The sequence below is a fragment of the Oncorhynchus mykiss genome, chromosome 12, assembly GCF_057628025.1.
Source record: "Oncorhynchus mykiss isolate SJ-2025 chromosome 12, ASM5762802v1, whole genome shotgun sequence".
Lineage (NCBI taxonomy): Eukaryota > Metazoa > Chordata > Actinopteri > Salmoniformes > Salmonidae > Oncorhynchus > Oncorhynchus mykiss.
In genome coordinates, this window is record NC_143033.1 from 28187048 (window position 1) to 28209270 (window position 22223).

General features: G+C 42.6%; 1 protein-coding gene across 2 annotated transcripts in view; it reads right to left on the reverse strand.

The window, feature by feature from the left end:
• LOC110537307 (connector enhancer of kinase suppressor of ras 2) overlaps window positions 1-22223 on the reverse strand; it is a 73086-nt gene that overhangs the window by 14302 nt on the left and 36561 nt on the right. Inside the window, exons 10-19 of one of the 2 annotated variants that reach the window (XM_021623240.3) lie at window positions 15096-15229; window positions 13184-13398; window positions 11996-12082; window positions 10906-11153; window positions 10452-10486; window positions 6378-6426; window positions 6214-6262; window positions 5848-6020; window positions 3727-3800; window positions 3110-3181 (exon numbers count right to left, since the gene is read on the reverse strand). In XM_021623240.3, coding sequence (XP_021478915.1) covers window positions 3110-3181; window positions 3727-3800; window positions 5848-6020; window positions 6214-6262; window positions 6378-6426; window positions 10452-10486; window positions 10906-11153; window positions 11996-12082; window positions 13184-13398; window positions 15096-15229 — 1136 coding nt within the window. The remainder of the gene's footprint in view (window positions 1-3109; window positions 3182-3726; window positions 3801-5847; window positions 6021-6213; window positions 6263-6377; window positions 6427-10451; window positions 10487-10905; window positions 11154-11995; window positions 12083-13183; window positions 13399-15095; window positions 15230-22223) is intronic. The other variant, XM_021623241.3, reaches the window with a different exon arrangement.

Sequence of the window (22223 nt, forward strand, 5' to 3'; positions counted from 1 at the left end):
CCAGGAATCATATGACATGCCATATTATTTTGGTCCAGACAGCATCAGATACAGTGCCTTGCGAAAGTATTCGGCCCCCTTGAACTTTGCGACCTTTTGCCACATTTCAGGCTTCAAACATAAAGATATAAAACTGTATTTTTTTGTGAAGAATCAACAACAAGTGGGACACAATCATGAAGTGGAACGACATTTTTTGGATATTTCAAACCTTTTTAACAAATCAAAAACTGAAAAATTGGGCGTGCAAAATTATTCAGCCCCTTTAATTTCAGTGCAGCAAACTCTCTCCAGAAGTTCAGTGAGGATCTCTGAATGATCCAATGTTGACCTAAATGACTAATGATGATAAATACAATCCACCTGTGTGTAATCAAGTCTCCGTATAAATGCACCTGCACTGTGATAGTCTCAGAGGTCCGTTAAAAGCGCAGAGAGCATCATGAAGAACAAGGAACACACCAGGCAGGTCCGAGATACTGTTGTGAAGAAGTTTAAAGCCGGATTTGGATACAAAATATTTCCCAAGCTTTAAACATCCCAAGGAGCACTGTGCAAGCGATAATATTGAAATGGAAGGAGTATCAGACCACTGCAAATCTACCAAGACCTGGCCGTCCCTCTAAACTTTCAGCTCATACAAGGAGAAGACTGATCAGAGATGCAGCCAAGAGGCCCATGATCACTCTGGATGAACTGCAGAGATCTACAGCTGAGGTGGGAGACTCTGTCCATAGGACAACAATCAGTCGTATATTGCACAAATCTGGCCTTTATGGAAGAGTGGCAAGAAGAAAGCCATTTCTTAAAGATATCCATAAAAAGTGTTGTTTAAAGTTTGCCACAAGCCACCTGGGAGACACACCAAACATGTGGAAGAAGGTGCTCTGGTCAGATGAAACCAAAATTGAACTTTTTGGCAACAATGCAAAACGTTATGTTTGGCGTAAAAGCAACACAGCTCATCACTCTGAACACACCATCCCCACTGTCAAACATGGTGGTGGCAGCATCATGGTTTGGGCCTGCTTTTCTTCAGCAGGGACAGGGAAGATGGTTAAAATTGATGGGAAGATGGATGGAGCCAAATACAGGACCATTCTGGAAGACCTGATGGAGTCTGCAAAATACCTGAGACTGGGACGGAGATTTGTCTTCCAACAAGACAATGATCCAAAACATAAAGCAAAATCTAAAATTTAATGGTTCAAAAACATGGTTCATAAACATATCCAGGTGTTAGAATGGCCAAGTCAAAGTCCAGACCTGAATCCAATCGAGAATCTGTGGAAAGAACTGAAAACTGCTGTTCACAAATGCTCTCCATCCAACCTCACTGAGCTCGAGCTGTTTTGCAAGGAGGAATGGGAAAAAATGTCAGTCTCTCGATGTGCAAAACTGATAGAGACATACCCCAAGCGACTTACAGCTGTAATCGCAGCAAAAGGTGGCGCTACAAAGTATTAACTTAAGGGGGCTGAATAATTTTGCACGCCCAATTTTTCAGTTTTTGATTTGTTAAAAAAGTTTGAAATATCCAATAAATGTCGTTCCACTTCATGATTGTGTCCCACTTGTTGTTGATTCTTCACAAAAAAATACAGTTTTATATCTTTATGTTTGAAGCCTGAAATGTGGCAAAAGGTCGCAAAGTTCAAGGGGGCCGAATACTGTCGCAAGGCACTGTACATGGTCTACCCATACTAAGACAGAGGGGTGATGTTTCACTCACTCGGATGCTTTAATTGAGATTGATGCGTCTTTCTGTCGGCGCATGTCTGGGTCAATATTTAAATATTTTATTTTGACGGGCAAGGAGGTACGGTAGGGCGGGTCAGGCCCCTTTAACGCCGGCTCTGTATGTTGCACTATAGTCTATATTTCTTAAGAATATTTGTAATTAAAGACTCAGTCCAGTAAAAAAAAACTGTATTTTTCTGTGTTTAATATATATTCTAACAACCCTGGGTTTATAAGCGCGAATATCGACTCTGCCGCTCGAGCATGCTTTTGGGGCACAGTCGATAGCGCGCTGGTGCCTGTTTCATTACATTGGTGTCAGAAGTGATCGGACCTTGCATCCACAAACGTGTGTGTGCTTGGCCAGTGAGCGCGTTCCTATAAGATGTTGAGTCGCAAGCTAGCGCGAGGATGCGCTCTTTGAAAGGAGGGAGTTGTGTAACGATCCTGGCTTTATAAGCGAGGATATCGACTGCCGATCGAGCATGCTTTTGGGGCACAGTCAATAGCGCGCTGGACTTCGGGCTAGAAGGTTGAGGGTTCGAGACCTGCTCCCTGCCTGTTTCATTACAATATATATTTCCACACTATGTGGTTGGAATAATACTGTGAAATTATGAAAATTATGATAATGTCATTTTAGTGTAAGAGCTGTTTGAAAAGTTCCTAAACCTCTCTGCCAATAACAGCTAGTTTTCAGTTTTCCCCTTCCCACTCAGGCCACTCCCAGACAATCCTAGCAAAATTCTTGCTTGAGAAATTGCTATTCTCTAATATGCTTTTTTGTTTATTCTTGACCATTTTAAGGTACTTAATTGTTACCCAGGAATGATTTGATATTGACATAAAAACAGCTGCATTGGACCTTTAACAGTCTGCATTGAAGAAAATAATGTATATCGATGGCATGATAGGCAATCTCTGAATCCTCTCACATCCTTTCTTTTGTTAGTGCTACTCAATCAATAAAAGGGAATTTGTGATCAACACTGCCACATAATTGCAAAGCAAAGAGCCAGAGATGATAACAAGTGAATCAATCACAACACTAGGGAAAGATGAAACTGTTTCTGATGAACAAAGCAGTAGCTGATGACCCAGAGGGTGCCTTGAAACAAGATACTTCCTGCTCTTTTTCATCTCAGTAGAAAACAAAGAAAAATAACACTTCAGTAGAACACAACTACAGATATCTAAAGTATATTTTCATATTTCTCCTGTTTAAGAATGAACGGAGAACAATGCTCTGAAACAGATAATACGCCTTAGAAAATAAGCTGTTCACCTACTGTACATTCTGTTGCAACCAAGAGAACATTTGATGAAATAAGCACACTAACTAACCCTACCATCATAGCACTGGTCTTACCTGTTCATCTCCTCCAAACAGTCTGTGGCAAAGAAGAAACTCTTAATTTTGGGATGGCAGGCTTTGAAGGCACTGTAACGGAAGCAGAAAAAATACCCATTTAGTCTGTGTAATGTGGTAGTTCATCTGACGATTAAACATCTCAATTTAGCATAATTCCATTCCATTAGCCTTAGATCCAGACCATGTGGTACAATGCGAGCTTCAGAGCATTTGGTAATGGCCAAATAAGTGTACTGTATATGCAATGTGCTTATCGCCGCTATAGTCTCTGTAATAGGGACATGAGGCCTGGCTGGCACACGCCACACCTAGCCAGTTGACCCCTCTCTGATCCCTATGTGACCCAATCAGCTTCTCAGGTGGAAACAGACACCTATTACTTCTACTACTTTGTGCCACGGCTATTTAAAGCTCTTATTATGAAAATAAAATAGTCATGCCACGCATCTGTTTCTGTGTTGTCCCTTTGAAGCCAAACAGAAGCACTCGTGCTGGCAATAATGTATGATGCGATTGTCTTTGTGTTTCATTTAGGCTTTGTGTTTTCTTTTAAATCCTCAGGTTCACTAAAAGTTTGAGAGACAAAATAAAACATGAATCCCAAAAACACGCACTGTTTCCTTCTGCATTCAATCGCTCGATCTATTCGGAATTCAGGTAGGCTGATGAAACCTTCAGCCTTCTCGTCCTAGGGAAGGAGAAGTAAGGGAAATAAGAAGCAATACATTGCCATATGCCTGTAGAGATGACACACCTCATTAAGTATACGAGACACACTGGAATATGCTGTACACTACATGTCACTTCAACATACAGTGCCTTCAGAAAGTTATCACACCCCTTGACATTTCCCACATTTTGTTGTGTTACATCCTGAATTTATTATGGATTAAATTGAGATTTTGTGTCACTGGTGTACAATACCCCATAATGTCAAAGTGGGATTATGTTTTAAGAAATGTTAACAAATACATTAAAAGCTGAAATGTTGAGTCAATAAGTATTCAACCCTTTTGTTATGGCAAGCCTAAATAAGTTCAGGAGTAAAAATGTGCTTAATAAGTCACATAATAAGTTGCATGAACTCACTCTGTGTGCAATAATAGTGTTTAACATGATTTTTTCATCTCTGTACTCCACACATACAATTATCTGTAAGGTCGATCAGTCAAGCAATGAATTTCAAACACAGATTCAATTACAACGACCGGGGAGGTTCTCCAATGCCTTGCAAAGCAGGGCACCTATTGCTAAAAATACAAAAAAGCAGACATTGAATATCCCTTTCAGCATGATGAAGGTATTCATTAGACTTTGGATGGTGTATCAATACCACCAGTCACTACAAAGATACCGACATCCTTTCTAACTCATGATTTCACCATGAGGCCATTAGTGACTTTAAAACAGTTACAGAGTTTAATGGCTATGATAGGAGAAAACTAAGGATGGCTCAACATTGTAGATACTCCACAGTACTAACCTAAATTACATAGTGAAAAGAAGGAAGCCTGTACAGAATACACATATTCCAAAACATGCATCCTGTTTGAAACAAGGCACTAAAGTAAAAGTGTAGACAATGTGGCAAAGAAATTAACTTTATGCCCTGAATACAAAGCGTTATGTTTGGGGCAAATCCAACACAACACATCACTGAGTACCACTCTTCATATGCTCAAGCATGGTGGTGGCTACATCATGTTATGGGTATGCTTGTCATCGGCAAGGACTAGGGAGTTTTTATGATAAAAAGAAGCGGAATAGAGCTAAGCACAGGCAAAATCCTAGAGGAAAAAACTGGTTCACTCTGCTTTCCAACAGACACTGGGAGATAAATTCACCTTTCAGCAGAGCAATAACCTGTAGATAATAGGCAGAATCTACTGCACACCCAAAGATGATTTGAGAAGGTGCTGGAGGCAAAAGGCAAAACTGGAGAAACGGGAAGAAGTCTCTGCAGACTGCCAGTCATATGCAAATGTATTTTAATTAAGCTGAGCTTTCGGTCAGTCGACCTTCATCAGAGCATATCTCCACAAACAATAGTGGGACAAATAAGGCCACACAGTGAGCCAGAGCCAGCGAGCAGGACAATAACCTTAAGCACAAGGCCAAATATACACTGGAGTTGCATACCAAGATGACATTGAATGTTCCTGAGTGGCATAGTTAGGGTTTTGACTTAAATCGGCTTGAAAATCTTTGGTAAGACTTGAAAATGGCTGTCTAGCATTGATCAACAACCAACTTGACAGAGCTTGAACAATTAAAAAAATAATAATTTGCAAATATTGTACAATCCAGGTGTGCAAATCTCTTAGAGACTTGCCCAGAAAGACTAACAGCTGTAATCGCTGTCAAAGGTGATTTTAACATGTATTGACTCAAGGGTTGTTGACTACTTATGTAAATGAGATATTTATGTATTTAATTTCCAATCAATTTGCTAACATTTCTAAAATCATGTTTTCACTTTGTCATTTTGGGGTATTGTGTGTAAATGGGTAAGGAAACATCCATTTTGAATTCAGGCTGTAACACATCAAAATGTGGAATAAGCCAAGGGGTATGAATATTTTCTGAAGGCACTGTAAATGGTTCAGTATCTGGAATATGGCCTATAGTGTTGCTATATCTGACAAACCTGCAGATCGTGTTGGTAAACAGCAAGCCTGTTGTGGATAAGAGAAAATAAAGTAATGTTTGACGGCTGCATTGTACTGTCAGCTTACATTCTGGTTGGTGTACCAGTAGAGCGAGGAGTCCTTGAGGATGAACCAGTACTTCTTCCACTTCTGGGTGAAGTAGCCCTTGGCATCCTTCTTCTTCCACAGCCAGCCCTCACAGTCCCCATGGCCCAGGTCCTTACAGGAGATACGCCTGCGGCTAGCGCTAGTCAGAGAACCTGGGTGGAGAGCAGGATATCACAGGAAATTCTTATAGACACATGGACACACTAAACATTCCCTGGATGATACTGTATCCTTAATACTAACATCATTCCAACCCCATCACAAACCCTAATATAAAAGAAAACTATTGACAAAGGTTCACCAAAAGAAACCTCACAGTGAATGGGTTAATCCCTCATGTCTTACCTTTGGTTCTCTTTTTGGTCTTAGTCCTTAAAGACGCATAGTGAAATGACTGCAAGGAGAGGGAAGAAGAGAGGGTTTGATTAGAAGAGGTGTCTAAAGTACAGTACTGCACTCATATTAGGGGAGTAACAGTAGTACTAACTGTTTCATATAATTTGCTTTACCTTCCTCATGGATGAGCCTCCTTGTCTCTCGATGCCAAAACTAGCATACCTGGGGAAAGGGAAGATCAGGTGAGTAAGCATGCAACAAAATGGAGGCTAACCCTCTTTATCTGGGGATAAGCTGATCCTGTACTGCTATCAATGTAATGATACTATTCATAAATAAAGGGTAGAATTATAACTTGATATCTATGTGAGTAAAATACTAAAGCATATATTCATTCCATTGACATGAGTGCATGAGTTACATACATGAAACATTGATTTGTTTGAGTGTATCTCTTGATAGAATTAGTCCAAAAGAACTTAGTCCCCATTTCAGCATCTTTATCCTCCCCAGGGCTGGCCTGAATTCCCATCTGGACATGGCTCTACTGACAGATGGTACCATGCATGGTACTGGAACATGGACACTGACTGAAGAAATGGATATCACATATCATTCTCAATCTAAGTTTCACTACTTACTTTTGTGATATACTATATGTAGATTTTCTACTGGATGTCAGTGTATTAAGTAAAGCAGTATGTGTAGCATGCAGTATGTGTCACGACTTCCGCCGAAGTTGGTGCCTCTCCTTGTTCGGGTGGCGTTCGGCGGTCGGGGAGGTCACAGCTCCACTACGTATGATAGGGTTATGAATTAAAATTAGTCTCTTTCTGATCGATTCTCCTGCTTACCCTGTGGTGTTGGAGCTTCCCTCGTTGGCCTATCATGACCCCACTTTTTCGTGGGAACAGAGGGCTCTTAAGGGATGGTCACGTCAGTGCTCAGGGAAGTGTGTAGGTGTTTCCATAGGTGCAACTACGGTGGAGTCCAAACCAGGTCTCCACCATGCACATCCCCCCTAAATATGCCGATTTGGCTCTCGCCTTCTGTGTCCCTGGTGCGCAAGGTGCTTGGTCGACTGTTGGAGCATGCCCTGTATGTCAAGGCTGAGAAATGTCTGTTCTTCCAGCAGTCCGTCTCCTTCCTAGGGTACCGCCTGTCTGCAACAAGGGTGGAGATGGAAAATGACCGCATTTCAGTTGTGCGTAATTGGCGACTCCAACCACGGTAAAGGAGGTGCAGCGGTTCTTAGGGTTTACCAACTACTTTATCCGGGGCTTTGGTCAGGTAGCGGCTCCCAATACCTCCTTGCTAAGGGGGGGACCGGTGCGACCGCAGTGGTCAGCTGAGGCGGACAGGGCTTTATGTCACCTGAAGGCTCTGTTTATCTCGGCTCCCGTGCTGGCCCATCCAGATCCCTCTTTGGCATTTATAGTAGAGGACGCATCCGAGGCTGGGATAGGAGCTGTGCTGTCTCAGCGCTCGGGTACGCCACCAAAGCACCGCCCCTGTACTTTATTTTTGAAGAAGCTCAGCCCGGCGGAGTGAAACGGATCGGGAGCTGTTGGCTGTTGTCAAGGCTCTGAAGGCATGGGCTTGATTTTCTAAGTCCTACCGTCTCCTTCCTTTGCACGGTCTCCCTACGGCTCTACAGACTGTGGAGGCCCTGTTCACCCACGTCTTCTGGTACTACGGGGTGCCTGAGGATATAGTTTCTGATCGGGGTCCCCAGTTCACGTCTAGGGTCTGGAAGGCGTTTATGGAACTTCTGGGGGTCTCGGTCAGCCTCACCTCAGGTTTTCACCCCGAGAGTAACGGGCAGGTGGAGAGAGTTAACCAGGATGTGGGTAGGTTTCTGCGGTCTTATTCCCAGAACCGGCCGGGGGAGTGGTTGGCTTTCACCCCCTGGGCAGAGATGGCCCAAAACTCCCTCCGCCACTCCTCCACTAACCAATCTCCTTTTCAGTGTGTACTAGGTTATCAGCTGGTTCTGGCACCGTGGCATCAGAGCCAGATCGAAGCACCTGCAGTGGATGTATGGTTTCGGCGCTCGGAGGAAACATGGGACGCTGCCCATGTGCATCTGCAAAGGGCCATCAGGTGGCAGAAGGCGAGCGCCGAGCGCCGACCGCCACCTCAGTGAAGCCCCGGTGCACCAGGTCTGGCTCTCGACCCGAAACCTACCCCTTCGCCTGCCCTGCCGGAAGCTGAGTCCGAAGTTTGTGGGGCCATTTATAGTCCTGAGGAGACTGAACAAGGTTAAATATAGGTTACAGCTCCCCCTGATTACCGTATTAACCCCTCGCTCCATGTGTCTCTCCTCAGGCCGGTGGTGCTGGTCCGCTACACAGTCTGAGGTGCGGGAGGTTCCTCCGCCCCCTCTGGACATCGAGGGGGCCCTGGCGTATACTGTGCAAGGCATCATGAACTCAAGGTGTCGGGCGAGGGGCCTTCAGTACCTCGTGGAGTGGGAGGGGTACGGTCCGGAGAAGAGATGCTGGGTGCCGGTGGAGGACATCCTGGACCCTTCCTTACTGCAGGAATTTCACCGTCTCCACCTGGATCGTCCTGCGCCTCGTCCTCCGGGTTGTCCCCGAGGCCGGTGTTGGCGCGCTGCTGGAGCTGCGCATCAAGGAGGGGGTACTGTCACGACTTCCGCCGAAGTTGGTGCCTCTCCTTGTTTGGGCGGCGTTCGGCGGTCGACGTCACCGGCTTTCTAGTCTCCACCGATCTACATTTATTTTTCCTTTTGTTTGGTCTTGATTGTACACACCTGGTTTCCATTACGTTATAATTTATTCCCTATTTAACCCTCTGGTTCAATCATGGTTTTGTGTGTGTTTATTGTTGTCAAGTTGTCTCGTTTATGTGCTCTGGAATTTTGTTCTCCTTGATGGAAGATTGTTTTTTGAGTAAAGTTACGATTATTACTCATCTCTGTGTCCTGCGCCTGACTCCGCCTTACCCACATCACCTAGACTATTGACAGTATGTGTGTAGTGTATTTGATTTATATGATTTTGGAGCTTTTCTTTGTTTGCTTTTGAGGAAACTAATAGGCTCTTTTTTTGGTGCATCGTTGAGTAGTATGAGTTTGTACATTTTTCCATCATACTGACACCTTGGTTTTAAAATAATTACTCTAACACTTAGTAGGGCCTTCACCTATCCAGAAACTCTGTGTAAAACTGGGTGCTGCTGCATCCATTCTACCAATGAGAATGATCTAAAGCTTGATACATTTAGAAAAATAATGTATTGCCTCCAGCAAGTGAAAGAAGCAACCTAAACCACGGAGCAGGTGGCAGGAAATCAGGTTCAGCCAGTCTCTGTCTCAGTAGAACTCAGCACGACGCAACATAAACCACTTAGGGGATGCGCTACTCATGCTGGCTATCTATGATGACCTTATTAGCTCTCATCACTGTAACAATGGCTGAGAGGAATTCTCTACTGCCAGACCCCCATTTTATACCTACATGGTTGGAGCACCCACTGAACACTGACTATAGGTAAGGTGTTGAATTGCAGCATAAATTGAAACAAAGCAGTGTTTTTTTTTAAAGTAGAACCAGGAAATAAGATTTAGGTCAATGAAAGGTAGAGGAAATATGTTCTGCTTGGCAACCCTCATGATTTATGTTAAAATCTCCTTCTCTTGAGGCCTATTGGCCAATTCCATAGCTTTTGTATAATTTCTTCCAGTAGTTTTGCAAGTAGTGCTCATGAGCCGTAACTGGTCCCCAAAAATGTTACACAATTATGTAGTACATCATCCGTTTCGTATGATATGTTACAAATTCTAATTCGTACAATATGTTAGGAATTTGTAAGTGCGTGAGTTCCCAGACTGCATCTTTAAGTTAATACATTGTAACAACACACTGAAGGTAAAAAGTCCTCTCTATTAGAATAATTAATATGATGGTATGCAGGATAATGGAAATTTACTTCACTCACAAGAAGCAGAAGTGGGTAACTAATACAAAGCATTCACAAGATAAATGATCTATCAATTACATTTTGATAGGTTCTGAAAAGCTCTCAATTTACTTCAGAGGAAATAATACCAATTCATTTCAAATTAGCACAATTTGCCTCCATAGCTTAAGCAAAAAAACTCTCACACATCAATTTCTGAATCCGCAAATAAATCCATGTTCCTCACAAAACCATGGCAATATTCTCTGGCCATTGAGTTGGCCTGTCCTGGTGATCCCCATGGAGAAGAAATGCTCACTCACCTGTCAGTGTCAGCTCTCAGTGTGTCTCCAGCTCTCTGTGGAAAGGTAAAGAGCAGATTAGCGCATCACAGAAAGAGAGAGAGAGAGAGAGAGAGAGAGATCACAGCGCACTGTTATCTCAGAGCGTGGCTTTTGTTTCCTGTTGTGACCAGGCAGGCAGATCAGTAGATCTGGGGAAGGTAGAGTCCCTGGGCCCAGGCAGAAACCATGGGGTGTCTGGGGTTGTGGAAATAGAGGTGGTATGGGTGGCACTCTTCTGAGTCACTTTTTATTTAATATTGATTGTGACCTCAAAAAAGCTTAAACCACAGAAAAAAGGCACTGCTCTGTGACACAAATAGGTTGAATCTGTATTGTCAGACCATTATGCCACTATGTCTGAGTATTAAGCTATAATATCCTTCTTGAACTGGTGCAGATGGATAACATATAAATAGTAGCTGTGCTGACTCACGTGGTACATTGGCACAGTGTTGCTCTCAGGCAGTGAGAAGGGCAGGCCTTCTGGCGGTCCTGAGTCCAGTCTGACAGGCGGGGCCAGCAAGGATGGGCTGATGGGATAGCTGGGGCTGCTGGGGTTGTGGCTCTTCTTGCGGGTACGCCGCCCAGTGTCCCGCTTGCATTCCCTGGACACGTCCGGCTCCTCCTGGATTACTAGGATCTTATCGTCATTCAGGTAACGTAGCAGGGAGTTGTCTGAGTCTAGCAGAGGTCAGGGAGGGAGGGAAAGAGGGGAGCAAAGTTGTGTCATTTGGAAGCCTAGAGAGGTAATTATTTGTTCATTAGGAGGCCCAGAGTGCCTATCACATTAAATGCTTGATGGCAAAACAACCTCTTACCAAGGGTTTAGTGAAACAACATTTGGAATGGAAAAGAAAGTCAAAGTGAGAGCAGTATGAGGTAATGTTTCCCAGTCTCACAGACCAGTATGTTTCCACAGAAACCAACCTCTGTTACGTGACCTTCTATCAGTGAAGGCAAGCCCCAACAGTGTGTGGTTTCAGAGCAGAGGGAGGCAGATATGGTTTTGCACTCGCTATTTATAACACAAGTCATGGGAGTGAGATGCTATCACTACAGCCCGCTCAACATAACTGCTGTACATAGTCTCACGAAGCTAAACAACACTGAAATCAGCCAAGTGCAAAACAAAGATTAGGTTTTCAACTTAATTAATGCCTGACATGAAGATGTTGTCTATATTTAACTGATTGAATCTCCTTTTTTTAAATAGAATTGGTTGAGCTTCTTGTGATAGCTTCATCTTTATACAGTGCAGTTTGAAAAGAGTTCTAAATGCACAATCATGTTTCTGTCAAGATTCAGTGGTAATGTCAAAAGAAACCAGTGTATGTGTGGCAGTTCCAGTGAAATGAATGAAAGAAGCAGGCGATTTAGTTATGTGTTGTTGAAAGTGGGGACGGTGACTGGTCCTCATTAGACGTCTGTACATTGCAGACGCAGTGAAGCCCAAACTATTTCCTTCTCTAAGTCAAAGCATTTAAGGCGGGGACTGGGGAGACTACCTGAACTGAAGGACCCACCTCTGCTACCTCTCTTGTACATATTTGGCTCCTTTGTCTCTGCCATCCAGTTGTAATCCGTTGGCATGGAAACTGGCCTGAGGTCACCTGGAAAGAAGTCCAAGTAGCATGTCAGCTAAGGTGTGAGTAGAGAGAGAGCTAGGAGTTGAGGGAAGACGGGGGGACGGGACGGTTGTAGAGAGAGATGGTGAGAGAGGAGTGGCTGTGCGTGGGTGGATGTCTGCATGACAGAGGTTAAAGTGCAGGCAGGGCAGTAAGGGGTATAAGAGAAGTAGGTTATAGCATGGGAATCCAGTTGAAAATAATTAATCTTTAGAGTGAAGGGAAAACGGTAGGCTTGTTGCACGTGTGTGAATGTGTGAGCAAGAGAGACTGTGATGGAGCCATGTCATGGCACCTAGTGCCTCCACAGACTGGGATGAGCGGCGCGTACCCTGCCTGGAGCCATTATGAGCTTGGAAGCAATCCACCCTCACTTCCCTGGCAGGCTGTTAACATGAAAAACACTCCGTCTGGCAGAGCCAAAGGGATTTATCCCTGCACCACTACACACTGTACAATACACAACAAACTGAGCCTCAACAGAGCCTCAACAGATCCTCAACAGCCAGGAGGGGGCTGAAACAATGCATCGCCTTCTCTCTGTCAGATGGACGGATAGAATACTGTACATTATCAACGGCTTTCAAAGACCTCCTTTCCTTGTCTCAGTGTTGGCAGACAGTGTCACTCACTAATGATTCCGGAGTCATGCCGTGCAGTAATGTGAATGAGCTCATTATGTGAAGTGCAGACAGAGGTGGCATGTAGAATATTCATCATGCTGCTGGCCATTCTACAGCTGCAGTGCTGCTGATGATGAAGGGGCAATGACAGGGGAAGGGGATGTCTGACTGTGGGGGTGGGGCTGGACTGTAAAAGGGAGAGGTTTATGTGAAACATAAATACGCTGGGGTGCATAATAATAATCTCTTCTATGCATAGCAATTGCCAATTACTGTACATTCTCCACGTGCCATTCACAGCTGGGTACACTGTATGATAATGCACTTAAATGAAGGCAGGAGAGGGGAGCTACCCACCTCACCTGGCATTCCACCCTTCAATGCTCCTCTAACATTAAACTACCACCCAAATTGAAAAGGCTGATTGGTTGGTAGTGCTACATATCTGGGCTGGTTAACTCACCATGGGTGGGTGTCCTGTCCCTCCGCCTGACCCCCGTGGAGCGGCCCCTGGTCTCGTACTCCTGCCCCAGGGCCAGACAGTCCTCCTCCACCAATGTGAAGTACTTGCCCCCATCATGGTCCAGGTAGAAGCTGGGAGACTCCGAGCCTTTCATACCCATCTTCTCCAGACTGTATTTGTTGATGTCATCACAGGACATGATACCTATCTCGTCTCTGTGATTGACAGGTATGGTTATGGAGAAGATCAGTCAGGTGCTAAAGGACTAAAAAATGAAGTGACCATTAGCTCTACAGTTGAAGTCGGAAGTTTACATGCACCTCAGCCAAATACATTTAAACTCAGTTTTTCCACAATTGCTGACATTTAATCCTAGTAAAAATTCCCTGTCTTAGGTCAGTTAGGATCACCACTTTATTTTAAGAATGTGAAATGTCAGAATAATAGTAGAGAGAATGATTTATTTCAGCTTTTATTTCTTTCATCACATTCCCAGTGGGTCAATTAGTATTTGGTAACTTTGCCTTTGAATTGTTTAACTTGGGTCAATTGTTTTGGGTAGCCTTCCACAAGCTTCCCACAATAAGTTGAGTGAATTTTGGCCCATTCCTCCTGACAGAGCTGATGTAACTGAGTCAGGTTTGTAGTCCTCCTTGCTTGCACACGCTTTTTCAGATCTGCCCACACATTTTCTATGGGATTGAGGTCAGGGCTTTGTGATGGCCACTCCAATACCTTGACTTTGTTGTCCTTAAGCCATTTTGCCACAACTTTGGAAGTATGCTTGGGGTCATTGTCCATTTGGAAGACCCTTTTGCGACCAAGCTTTAACTTCCTGACTGATGTCTTGAGATGTTGCTTCAATATATCCACATAATTTTCCTGCCTCATGATGCCATCTATTTTGTGAAGTGCACCAGTCCCTCCTGCAGCAAAGCACCCCCACAACATGATGCTGCCACCCCCATGCTTCACGGTTGGGATGGTGTTCTTGGGCTTTGCAAGCCTCCCCCTTTTTCCTCCAAACATAACGATGGTCATTATGGCCAAACAGTTCTATTTTTGTTTCATCAGACCAGAGGACATTTCTACAAAAAGTACAATCTTTGACCCCATGTGCAGTTGCAAACCGTAGCCTGGCTTTTTTCTGGCGGTTTTGGAGCAGTGGCCTCTTCCTAGCTGAGCGCCCTTTCAGGGTATGTCAATATGGGACTCTTTTTACTGTGGATATAGGTACTTTTGTACCGGTTTCCTCCAGCATCTTCACAAGGTCCTTTGCTGTTGTTCTGGAATTGATTTGCACTTTTCACACCAAAGTACTTTTCCTTCCTTCCTAAGCGGTATGACGGCTGCATGGTCCCATGGTGTTTATACTTGTGTACTATTGTTTCTACAGATGAACGTGGTACTTTCAGGCATTTGGAAATTGCTCCCAAGGATGAACCAAGAGTTTTTTATAGTTTTTTTCTGAGGTCTTGGCTGATTTCTTTTGATTTTCCCATGATGTCAAGCAGAGGCATTGAGTTTGAAGGTAGGTCTTGAAATGCATCCACAGGTACACCTCCAATTGACTCAAATTATGTCAATTAGCCAATCAGAAGCTTCTAAAGCAATGACATCATTTTCTGGAATTTTCCAAAGCTGTTTAAAGGCACAGTCAACTTAGAGTGAACGTAAACGTTTGGCCCACTGACATTGTGATACAGTGATAAGTTAAATAATCCGTCTGTAAACAATTGTTGGAAAAGTTACTTGCGTCATGCACAAAGTCGATGTCCTAACAGACTTGCCAAAACTATAGTTTGTTAACAAGAAATTTGTGGAGTGGTTGAAAAATGAGTTTTAATGACTATAACCTAAGTGTATGTAAACTTCCGACTTCAACTGTTAGTATGGGGTTTTCTAGGCTCACCTGTGTCCATAAAGGCCAGAGACTGGGGACAAGATGAAGACGTCATGGCCACTGTCCAGCGTAGAGGACATCCCCATGGTCCCCATGCTGTTGGGCGGGGTGTTGGAGTCACTGTTGGGACTGGTGGGGATGGGCTGTAGGGACAATGGTGGAGTCATGTAGACAGCAGGACTGTAGTAGTATGGGACAATTTCCTAAATGTAATAATTTTTCATTCATGGCATCGTATGTCAAGATTCATGAGTAAAATCCTATAGAATTCCATACTCCATGTTTGAGCTAATAGAGGATTGTGGTGCAATGTCCCACAGTTCACTTAGTTTACTTAACACAGTGGCACATAATAAACACTATGCTAGTGAAAAGGATAGGATGCTTTGTTGAATGAAGTTATTGAGACAAGGAGAGGATGTGAAGTGGCTCTTATTAACAACAGCAATCTCGTCCATAGCAACCAAGAAATTCTTGAGAGAGGTCTGTTGGAAACTATGGAGGGGATAGCAACAAGACCCCTAGCAACAAGGGATTATGTGAGAACGACTATACATCATTAATGTCAAGATGTGTCAAGTGTGGTGAGCATGAGCCATCTCGCCCCAGGAGATGCACTATGAAGTGTAACCTACTGTGATGACTAAACCCTTTGACCAACAACATCTGATTGGTAAAGGTCCTGTGACCATCACCTTCCGATGTGAACAACTACATTTTCATATATTTTCCTTTTCCTCTTTCGAGTCTACTTCTAAGATGAATCAAATCAAATTGAATTTGTCACATGCGCTGAATGCAACAGGTGTAGAACTTACTGTGAAATTCTCAGTTACAAGCCCTTAACCAACAATACAGTTCAAGGGACGTGCGCGGACAGCAGTGGACGCATACATTCTGGCCTAATGACAATCACCAAATGTCATGGCACTTTTTGTTTTTTTTGTGTAACAGATGTTTCTTTCCATTCACCACTGTTTGGAGGCTGTAAATACACTACATGGCCAAAAAGATGTGGACACCTGCTCATATGTCACGCCCTGGCCTTAGTTATCTTTTTTTTCTTTATTATTTTGGTTAGGTCAGGGTGTGACATGGGTGATTTATGTGTTTTGTCTGGTCTAAGGTTTTTGGGATGTTTATGGGGCTGTTTCCTTTCTAGGTAGTTTGTATGTCTATGGTTGCCTAGATTGGGTCTCAATTAGAGGCAGCTGTCTATCGTTGTCTCTGATTGGGAACCATATTTAGGCAGCCCTATTCTGTGGGTACTTTGTGGGTGGTTGTCTTCTGTTTTTGTGTCATTGCACCAGATAGGACTGTTTCGGTTTTCACATTTGTTGTTTTGTATTTTGTGGTGTTCTCGTGTATGGTCTTGATTAAACATGTTGAACTCTAACCACGCTGCATTTTGGTCCTCCTCTCCTTCAGCGGAAGAAAACTATTACATCATAAAACATCTCAATCCAAAATCATGTGCATTAACATGGTCGGGCACTGATGTTGGGCGATTAGGCCTGGCTCGCAGTCGGAGTTCCAATTCATCCCTAAGGTGTTCGATGGGGTTGAGGTCTGGGCTCTGTGCAGACCAGTCAAGTTATTCCACACCGATCTCAACAAACCATTTGTGTATGGACCTCGCTTTGTCATGCTGAAACAGAGAAGGGCCATCCCCAAACTGTTGACACAAAGTTGGAAGCACAGAATAGTCTAGAATGTCATTGTATGCTGTAGCATTAAGTTTTCTCTTCACTGGAACTAAGGGGCCTAGCCCGAACCATGAAAAACAGCCCCAGACCATTTTTCCTCCTCAACCAAACTTTACAGTTGGCACTATGCATTCGGGCAGGTAGAGTTATCCTGGCATCTGTCAAACCCGGGTTCGTCCATTGAACTGCCAGATGGTGATGCATGATCCATCACCCCAGAGAACGTGTTTCCACTGCTCCAGAGTCCAATGGCAGCGAGCTTTACACCACTCCAGTCGACACTTGGCATTGCGCATAGTAATATTAGGCTTGTGTGCGGCTGCTTTCAGAGGCAGTTTGAAACTTGGTAGTGAGCAGTGGTGTAAATTACTGAAGTAAAAATAGCTCAAAAACTACTTAAGTAGTATTTTAAAGTATCTCTTTACCATTTATATTTTTTTAACAACTTTTACTAGATGAAGGAACAGCGCTGTGGGGACTTGCTTCCATTCAGCCACGAGCATTAGTGAGGTCGGGCACTGATGTTGGGTGATCAGGTCTGGCGAGCTTAACACCAAATTCCTTACCCTACATTCCTTAAGAAACAAATGTACTTTTTACTCCATACATTTTCCCTGACACCAAAAAGTACTTGTTATATTTCAAATGCTTCGCAAGACAGGAAAATGGTCCAATTCACACACTTATCAAGAGAACATCCCTAGTCATTCCTACTGCCTCTGATCTGGTGGACTCACTAAACCAAAACGTGTTGGAGTGTGCCCGTCTATTCACAAATAAAAAAATACAAGAAAATGGTGCCGTCTGCTTTGCTTAATATAAAGAATGTGAAATGATTTCAACTTTTACTTTTGATACTTTAGTATATTTTAGCAATTACATTTACTTTTGATACTTAAGTATATTTAAAACCAATTACTTTTAGACTTTTACTCAAGTAGTATTTTGCTGGGTGACTTTCACTTTTACTTGAGTCATTTTCTATTAAGGTATCTTTAGTTTTATAACAATTGGATACTTTTTCCACCACTGGTAGTGAGTGTTGCAACCGAGGACCGATGATATTTACGTGCTACGCACTTCAGCACTCGACGGTCCCGTTCTGTGAGCTTGTGTGGCCTACCACTTTGCAGCTGAGCCGTTGTTGCTTCTAGACGTTTCCACTTCAGTAAAGGCCATTTTACTGACAATGTTTGTCTATGGAAATTGCATGGCTGTGTGCTCGATTTTATATACATGTCAGCAACGGGTGTGGCTGAAATATTCAATCCACTAATTTCAAGGCGTGTCCACATACTTTTGGCCATGTAGTGTATGTTGCGAGTGAACGGGTAGCCTAGTAAAGGAGCCCTTTGAAGTGATTTTTTTGACAATTAGATGAAAACTTATGCCACAATAAAAGATAATAGATTTTAAAAGTTAAATGACAAATCTTTATGACTAAGCCCATAAAATGGAGGCTTCAGAACATCTAGAGCTCACTCCTTCTACAGGACTTCTGTAATTAATAATAAATACCGTTCTACAAGAAAATCAAAATAGAATCCATTTTATGTTCTTCTTCATTATTAATACATTTCTACAAGAACAGTAAAAAAGATGGCAGAAATGTGTTGGCTCAGTGCTGTCAAAAGAAAATACCCCAACTGTTAAGATTGTTCATGTCTCTCAGACCAAAGGAAGATAAAACAAAAACAATTCAATATGAAGCAGTGGGTTAGGAATGGGTCAAGAAACAAAACAAGAGATAAAAAGACACTACCGTACAAAATAATGATTAAAGCTGGTAGTCCTCTCACTATGTCTGTGTCCTATCAGTCTGACCACGGCAGCTGAGGGTTCTCCTGTATATTAGGGGTTCTCAAACTTTTTCACTCAGGCCCCCCTTCCAGCATTGGGGAACATCCCGCGCCTCTCCTGCATGTGTGCGCCATGTCTATTTCTATGGGCACAAGCATTGTTCACACCCCTCTTGTTGGTGGAGAAAATCTTGCATTCGATACATTTTGCCATGTCTAATGTCTATTTGTGTGATATTTTCATTTAAATTGTTATTTTAACCCTTATTTAACCAGGTAAGTTGACTGAGAACACATTTTCATTTACAGCAACAACCTGAAGAACAGTTACAGGGGAGAGGAGGGGGGATGAATGAGCCAATTGGAAGCTTGACTCAAATATTTGAGTGACTAAAACATTAGAGCAAGTTCTATGTGCTAAAAAATCTAGCTAAAAAACATTAGCTGACATGGGTTAGGTGACCTGGACATTTCTGACAAGTTATAAATAGCTCTCTAAGGTCTGCAATGGCTGACATGACAAGAGGAAAACTGATGATGCACTACCCAATTTCAAAATTGTACCTTGTGCATTCTACTACTACAACTTTGAAGAGTAAGTTGAAAGCCAGACTGAGTTCCGACCCCTCACGCCCCACAGTTTGGGAACCACTGCTGTATACTGGATGAACAGATGGCTAGGTTCAATCTTCATTGACTTATTCACTATGGGAAACACTGTGCACTCATTTCAAATTCATCTCACATTACATTTGTCCTCTACTACCTGGATTTTCCACATGCTTCTCTGTCATCATATGATTCGTAAAGAGTTGATTTAATAATAGAACATGCCTACCCTTTCTCCAAGCAGTGTTGAGCTGTCGTGGTTTGACTCTTTCTGACTGAAACATCCATCATAAACAGTCCTGGGAGACAAAGTCACCCTAACAGTGTTCGTACCACAATGGCTCCTACAGCCACCCGACATGCTCTCATGTAACTCTGAGGTGCTTCATTAACCAAACAGTGTTTGTGACTGATTGGTAACCTTTGTGTGTATTTGTTTGTGTTACCTGTAAGACAACAATGCCTGATTCCTCACGAAACTAGAACAAAAAGGGACTTGTGGGAATTTCCAGAAATGTTATCCATAGAAGGGTCCTTTGGAGGAAGGATTGTTTCTTTAAGAATAATTGAGAAATAATTAATGAAGTTGGATTAATTGAAGACTACATAATATTTCATCTGTAGATGCTGGGTCGTTCCACAAAATGAGTGCCTTTTCCTTCCTTTGATATTTTAAGTAGAAATTGTGCACCAATATAGAATTTTAAAAGCCTGTTATATTCAATTGAAGTGCCTAATATAGACCACATGGAGAATTCAATAAATCTGAATTTTTATATGAATAAAGAAATGTCCCTCCATACACACTCTCCAGGAAGATTTTAGCCCACTTAAAGGGGAAGTTTACCTAAAATAAAAACAATCCCAAGTGATTCCATACATTAGGTGGAGTTTGTCTTCTCCTCCTCTCTTTCCCTGCAGTCTAGAACTAGAAAGCTGAAAAAATGGGTCACGTGACTTTGTGCACTGCTAGCTCTGCTCAATTATCAGTCAAAGAGTGATTGAGAAAACCTCGAATTGTGGACAAATTCTTTGTTTTATTGAAAGTGTACAGCCAAATGAGCTATTTTTTGAGTAAGGAACTTTTCCACCCAAAACAATTGCAAATATTTTATATAATTATGTTATGTGACTGCAACAACAGTGGAGATGGGTAAAAACCACGGAGATGGGTAACACCTGTGCATGTGCGCTCTCCTGGGGCAAACTCTGTGACGTATATGCCCTTATTTGGAGTTTGACATCACAGATCAAATCAAATCAAACCTTATTTGTCACATGCGCCCCGAATACAGCGTGTAGACCTTACCGTGAAATGCTTACTTACAAGCCCTTAACCAACAGTGCAGTTCAAGAAAGAGTTAAGAAAATATTTACCAAATGAACTAAAGTAAAAAAATATATAAAAAGTAACACAATAAAATAACAGTAACGAGGCTATATATACCGAGTAAATGTGGTAAAATGGTATATGTACCGGTACCGAGTAAATGTGTGGGTGTTCAGGTTAGTCGAGGTCATTTGTACATGTAGGTAGGGGTGAAGTGACGATGCATAGATAATAAACAGCGAGTAGCAGCAGTGTAAAAAACTAATGGGGAGGGGGGTTAATGTAAATAATCCGGTGACCATTTGGTTAATTGTTCAGCAGTCTTATGGCTTGGGGGTAGAAGCTGTTAAGGAGCCTTTTGGTCCTAGACTTGGCGCAACGGTACCACTTGCCATGCGGTAGCAGAGAAAACAAACTATTACTTTTTTGGGGGGCTTTCCTCTGACACCGCCTAGTATATAGATCCTGGATGGCAGGAAGCTTAGCCCCAGTGATGTACTGGGCCGTACTCACTACCCTTTGTAGCGCCTTACGGTCAGATGCTGAGCAGTTACCATAACAAGCGGTGATGCAACCGGTCAGGATGATCTCGATGATGCAGCTGTATAACTTTTTGAGGATCTGGGGACCCATACCTAATCTTTTCAGTCTCCTAAGGGGGAAAAGGTGTTGTCGTGCCCTCTTCACAACTGTCTTAGTGTGCTTGGATGATAGTTTGTTGGTGATGTGAACACCAAGGAACTTGAAACTAATGCTTACAAATCGGATCATAACTCTAAAAGTAGCAAAGATTCTACTCTGGAACTTTGATATGCTCATAAAGTATATTACGTTCAACAATATATTGAAAAATGAGCCAAATCAAAAATGCGATACTTTCAGTGCCTTCAGAAAGTATTCATACCTCTTGGCTTATTCCACATTTTGTTGTGTTACAGCCTAAATTCAAAATGGATACAATTTATATTTTTTCTCACCCATCTACACTAAATACCTAAAAATGACAAAGTGAAAACATGTTTTTAGATTTTTTACAAATCTATTGAAAATTAAATACAGATTGACACCCCTGAGTCAATCAATTTTAGAATCACCTTTGGCGGTGATTACAGCTGGGAGTCTTTCTGGTTAAGTCTCTAAGAGCTTTGCACATCTGGATTGTACAATATTTGCACATTATTCTTAAAAGAATACTTCAAACTCTCTTAAGTTCATTGCTAGACAGCCATTATAACGTCTTTTCAAGATTTCCAAGACGATTTAAGTCAAAACTGTAACTAGGCCACTCAGGAACATTCAATGTTGTCTTGGTAAGCAACTCCAGTGTATATTTGGCCTCTACTGGAAAGCAGACTGAACCAGGTTTTCCTCTAGGATTTTGCCTGTGCTTAGCTCTATTGCATTTCTTTTTATCCCAAAAAACTCCCTAGTCCGATGACAAGCATATCCATAACATGATACAGCCACCACCATGCTTGAAAATATGAAGAGTGGTACTCAGTGATGTTGTTTTGGATTTGCCCCAAACATTGGTTATGCCCCAAAGCTTTGTATTCAGGACATAACGTTAAGTTCTTTCATACATTTTTTGCACTTGTAATTTAGTTCTTTGTTGCAAACAGGATGCAGGTTTTGGAATATTTGTATTGTGTGCACGCTTTCTTCTTTTCACTCTGTCAATTAGGTTAGGATT